The sequence below is a fragment of the Arachis ipaensis genome, chromosome B05, assembly GCF_000816755.2.
Source record: "Arachis ipaensis cultivar K30076 chromosome B05, Araip1.1, whole genome shotgun sequence".
NCBI lineage: Eukaryota > Viridiplantae > Streptophyta > Magnoliopsida > Fabales > Fabaceae > Arachis > Arachis ipaensis.
The window spans coordinates 86,911,145-86,916,679 of record NC_029789.2 but is presented as its reverse complement, the minus strand read 5'-3'; the positions used below and the strand labels follow the sequence as shown (position 1 = coordinate 86,916,679).

The window sequence follows — 5,535 nt, the reverse complement described above, 5'->3', positions numbered from 1 at the left end:
CCACCTCCGTTCTACATGTAATCAAGCTTGAATGTGTATCTCTTGGGTTTCTAATCTAAGATTGGAACCTTCGTGGTATAGGCTAGAATTATTGGCGGCCATTCCTGAGATCTGGAACGTCTAAACCTTGTTTGTGGTATTCTGAGTAGGATATGGGAAGGGATGACTGTGAGGAGCTTCAAACTCACGAGTGTTGGGCGTGTGACAGACGCAAAAGCATCAATGGATCCTATTCCGACATGATCGAGAACCGACAGATGATTAGCCGTGCGATGACAGCGCATTTGGAACATTTTCACTGAGAGGACGGGAAGTAGCCATTGACAACGGTGATATCCAACATAAAGCTTGTCATGGAAGGAGCCTTGTGTGCATGAAGAAGAAGATAGTAGGAAAGCAGAGATTCAGAAGACAAAGCATCTCCAAAGCCTCAACCTGTTCTTCATTAGTGCATAACAAGTATTTATTTCATGTTCTTTTACTTTTTACAATTGAATCTGAGAATTATTGATATCCTGACTAAGAGTTACAAGATAACCATAGCTTGCTTCAAGCCGACAATCTCCGTGGGATCGGCCCTTACTCACGTAAGGTATTACTTGGACGACCCAGTGCACTTGCTGGTTAGTTGTGCGGAGTTGCAAAAGTGTGATTGTAATTTCGTGCACCAAGTTTTTGGCACCGTTGCTGGGGATTGTTCAAGTTTGTACAACTGACGGTTCATCTTGTTGCTTAGATTAGGAATAATTTATTTTTGTTGGTTTAGAGTCTTTTATTTAAGATTAGTTTCATATTTTAAGTTTGGTGTCAATTGCATGCTTTTATTTTCTTTTAATTTTTCGAAATTGCATGTCCTCAGTTCTTTCTTGATTTTTAAAAATTCCAAGTTTTGGTGTCTTCTTTGTGTTTTCCTTTAATTTTTCGAAAATTTTTGTTTGATTCTCTAAAAATTTTAAGTTTGGTGTGTTTTTGTGCTTTTATTTACTTAAAAATTTTTCAAAAATTTGTTCTTGGTGTTCATCTCGATCTTCAAAGTGTTCTTGGCACTACAAAAAAATAGCTCTATTGCCACGCTTTTAAAGCGTGGCGAAAAGCTGAAAAAAGCGTGGCGATAGCTTTTCGCCACGCTTTTTGAGCTACCACCACGCTTTTGAAAGGGTGGCCTATCAAAGGGTGGCGGTTACTCTATCGCCACGCTTTTGGTGACCTATCGCCATGCTATCAAAGGGTGGCCATATGTGAGAGATACGGCCACGCTTTTAAAGCGTTGCCATAGAGAGATACGGCCACGCTTTTAAAGCATGACGATAGCAGGAGTTACGGCCACGCTTTTAAAGTGTGACGATAGCGGGAGATACGACCACGCTTTTAAAGCGTGGCGATAGCGGGAGATACGGCCACGCTTAAAAGCGTGGCGATAGAGAGAAACAGCAACGCTTTAAAGGCGTGGCGATAGCCTTGTCAAATTTTTAAAAAAAATCTTTTTTTTTATTTTCAATCCTTTTGTATTACCAAACCTATAAATATAGTATGCAATTTTTACTACAAGATAAATTAAACAGTAATTAGTGACAATTTTTGGTATAATTGTTTTATACATTAATCCTTATACAAAACTTTCCAGGTTTTTTCAGTAACAAAAAACCCTTCAACCTCCTATCCAGCCGAAATTCACTAAGCAAAACGCTTGTATAATTACAAAAGCAATGGAAAATTAATAGCAGGTCTGGGGTCTCAAGATCACGTCAGGGTCCCTCATTTTGTGTATTTTATATTTTTCTTACAACCTTGTGCCCAACAAGTACATAACCAAGCTCAATATCCCCCTATCAGAATGATTCCCAGCAATATTTGGTGGAGATGAAAAAAATAACACCAACATCAACAAAATGATTTCATTTCCTTTTCACAGAACATAATAATGAAAATGCTGACAATCACAGACCAAAGACATAACAATGAAGAAACAAGGAATAACCCCATTGGCAAGCAAGCTCAGTGCTTTTTTTTCTTTTGCAAAAAAGAAACAAAAAAAAAAAGGCAAAAGAAACCATTGAATTACCATGCAAAAGGGAGAAAGGAATCTAACCAATTGGCAATGCAGGATGCAATGCAAGTAGGTAGAGATCAAATTTCAGGAAACAATTTAAGCAGAAATTAGGTATACTCGTCATGTTAATATGAGAAGGTTCCAAAACTCGACAGACAGAATCAGAATTACCTCTTGAATGGTTTTCTTTAGATCAAAAGCATCTTTCACTCGAGCATCCAAGAAGGCCCATGTATCATGGAAGTCTAACAATAAACAAACGAAAGATGTATTAAGAAAGGTCTTCACTTGTTACAACACCACATCAGAGCCACAAACAGCTTATTATCCATCTAAATATAAGATACTATATTGATGGAGTAAGGTGGGGTGGGGCATAAAAGAATAAATTCCATTGTTTTCCCCTTGATTACATACTTTATCAAGATACTACTCAAATTCATTGCCATGAAAAAATTGGCTACTATGCCAGGCTCAGTTCAAGAAAATAAGGAGAGTTTGAGAGAATAGACAATTGAACCCAGTTAATATTTTCTGGCTATTCACATACTGAAAAAGAGAGGAGGAGCGAAGGGGGAATCAAATGGAACTGAATGATCGATGAAAGATATCACAATCGACAGAGTGATTACCATAAAAAGAAAAGCACAAAAAAACACAATAATGGATGGAAAGCTTAAATCAACCAAAAAATACGAGAAAATTTGTATGCTCAGAAAGAAGGGGCAGAAAAACAAACCAGGAGATGTATCTGTCAGCATATAAATCTCGGTTGTTGAGTATATTCCTGCCAGGACAGTGCGCTTGGCATACCAATCAATATCATAAGCATTGTCACCTGCAGCATGCCAAATCTCATCCACCAGCATTGCCCTCTACTTAAAACTAGTTGGAACATTCACTGGTTGAGCCTGTAATGCAAGATATATATATATATATAAAAAAACTCAAAAGCTGCATGCAAGATATATATATAAACCAAATCTTCAATTTTTTTATTAAAAATATTGGTTTTCTAACATTTTCGTTTAAATAAAAAGATAAAAGAGCAAGAATGAAAACAGAACCGTACCTCGTCAAAGACACCGGCGGGACTGTCCTCATAGCTAGCTAGAAAAAAGCCACCCAAAGTGTTTCTGTATCAAGTAATAATTAATGCAGCCTCTGTTTAATTTCAAAGTTTAACATAATTTACAAGTCCTATCAAAATTCAAATGATTTTAGAATGATTTTACCAGTCTTGAAAATTAACCAAACAAAAATATCCCTGAGTTCACGTCAGCAACAGTTAGTCTTCTAAACTGACGACATTTCTTGGATTCAATATATACAAATTGCCTAAAGACTTAAACCCATAAAACAATTGCTGCATTTATAATCTAAAGAGAGAAATTACAATATTGGACCTACCCAAAAGCTTCAGCCAATTTGAATTCTCTTGGAATGTATCTTCTAGCTTTCTCTGCCTTCACAAGATGGAGTTAATACAAGGCACTGATAAACAAAGAAACAGAACAGTTAATGAAAGAAACAATTCCCAATTCCCACAAATTAAAGTTGAACATACATAAACAACACTTAGAGAAAGATTCATTGACTAAAACCATGATAAATTTGACAAAATCGAAAGTAAAAACAAATACTTAGAAATGGGAAAATTGGATAAAAAGGAAAACATACCACATTCAACAGAGAATACTTTGATGATGGGTATACTTTGATGTGAATAAAAAAGTGTTCTCAATATAGATTCAATTATGGCCTTCTGAACATTTTTGCGCCTGGCATAACCGACAAGAATACTTTCTGGAACCGGCTTTCTGTGGAAGAAGCAGCCACCGAAGAAGAAGAAGAAGCTGAAACAATAGAGGGAGAAAAACTACCATTATGATGGTGAAAGAGAAAGGGTTATTATTGGAAGAGGTGAAGAACATGATGATTATGATAATGAGATGATGAGTAATAGAAGAAGACTCAATTTTCATGAGAAAGTGAAACCTGATAAGATAGATCCCTAATAATTCTAGAATCATTCCCTAAACCAAGAACAAAAGTTGTATCTATCATCACAGAATAACCAAATATTTAATCATTGAGTAAACACTCAGAATTCCCAGGGTTGAAGAAAGTTGGTAGGTCCAATGATCCATTCATAAACTAAATGGTCAAAGGATCATTGCTCAATTAAAAAAAATAACAATTAAAAAATCAAATACCCAATAAATTTTTCGGTGTATAAGAAGGACAATAACAGAAGGAAAAAAAGAAAAAAGAACAAATGGGGAAGAAAAACACATTGAACAAACAGAATGACAATTTAGGAGCAACCAGGTTTTCCAAAAGTTTGAAACTTGCAGCTGTTCATTGTTGGGGGTTGCTTACTGGTTGGGTTAGCCATGGAAATGGCCCTTGAAGTCAAGTCCACTCTTTCTTTTATGAGTCTTATTCCTTCGCCGAATGAACATATATACATATGAACCAAATAATTGGTCAGAACTTTTCTCAACCACATGGCAGAGTCATTCAAATGAAAGCGTAAATATTGGACTCATCCACGAATATTCCACGCACAAATGAATAATAGTTTCGTAAATCTCAAAACATTTTTCCAATGCTGAAAGTAATGTATTAAAGTGCAAATTAAACTGGGAAATATATCTTGTAATTAGTGTCAGTAATTGGCTTTACTATCAGTATTGGGAATAAGATATTTATTATGAAACTATATAAGACTTGTTAGAAAAATATCTCTACATAATCAAATTATCAATGGTAAGGATGAACATGCACAAAAAATGAACCACATGGGGTGAACTCCAAATAAGATTTCACTAGCTACTAATTAAGTTTTAATTGCTATTCTACTGGTTGCAAGGGTTAATGCATCCATTTGACTCGTTGAGTATATCTACCTGAAATCCATATCCCGCACAGATTTGTGTGCTCTTGGTTCATCCAAAATGTTGTTCATGCTAGGCCACTCCATAATTCTGATATGCCCGTCCTGTACTTGTTCCAGACAGAATTCAAACATACAAGATCAAACTCTAGAAACGAATGCTAGAAATGCCACACAACAAAGAAACACAATTGAATCGAATGGATTTCAAAGCGATACTTACTGAACCACCGGTGGCAAATTTAGATCCATCAACACTAAAAATAATGCAGTTTTAAGAACCGATATTCTGCAAAGGGGCCAGTTCTTTGGCCAACAGCTTCATTTTTGTTTCATTACCATACAGCTCAAACAATCTGCATGAGCACATAGAATTACGTCGACTTATATTTTATTTCTCAGTTAAGTACAAGTGAAATATAAGCTAATCATGCTTAAGAAGCAACTATGGCTATTGTCAAGCATTCCCCTACTCCAAGGAAACTAGAACAAGAAACCATCAAAATAGTATGGTAAATTGATATAAGGTATCGGAATTCTGATTGTGAGATTATTGAAAGTGACAGTAACTGCAACTATGAAATGC

At 35.8% G+C, this 5,535-nt stretch overlaps 1 protein-coding gene across 3 annotated transcripts; it reads right to left on the bottom strand.

Moving 5' to 3' along the window:
• On the bottom strand, window positions 2,000-3,746 carry LOC107641930 (ubiquinone biosynthesis protein COQ9, mitochondrial-like). Of its 3 annotated transcripts, XR_001620524.2 has the most exons (5): window positions 3,731-3,746; window positions 3,461-3,544; window positions 3,123-3,160; window positions 2,790-2,961; window positions 2,000-2,295 (listed from the first exon to the last, which is right to left on the bottom strand). XR_001620524.2 is itself a non-coding variant. In XM_021103517.1 (2 exons), exons 1-2 carry the CDS (start codon window positions 2,917-2,919, stop codon window positions 2,171-2,173), a joined length of 255 nt encoding a protein of 84 aa, XP_020959176.1. In that variant the 5' UTR covers window positions 2,920-2,943; the 3' UTR covers window positions 2,033-2,170. The 3 variants fall into 3 exon arrangements, 1 of the variants encoding a protein (XP_020959176.1); XR_001620523.2 differs by lacking the exon at window positions 3,731-3,746 and having other exon boundaries at window positions 2,010-2,295; window positions 3,461-3,701; XM_021103517.1 differs by lacking the exons at window positions 3,123-3,160; window positions 3,461-3,544; window positions 3,731-3,746 and having other exon boundaries at window positions 2,033-2,295; window positions 2,790-2,943.

What these genes read in the sequence shown, in the direction of transcription:
- LOC107641930 (XM_021103517.1), bottom strand. Translation starts at nt 2,919, where the DNA reads ATGCTGGTGGATGAGATTTGGCATGCTGCAGGTGACAATGCTTATGAT. An exon ending in GCTGACAGATACATCTCCTG is followed by an intron (nt 2,296 to 2,789) that starts GTTTGTTTTTCT and finishes GTTTATTGTTAG; the next exon opens with ACTTCCATGATACATGGGCC.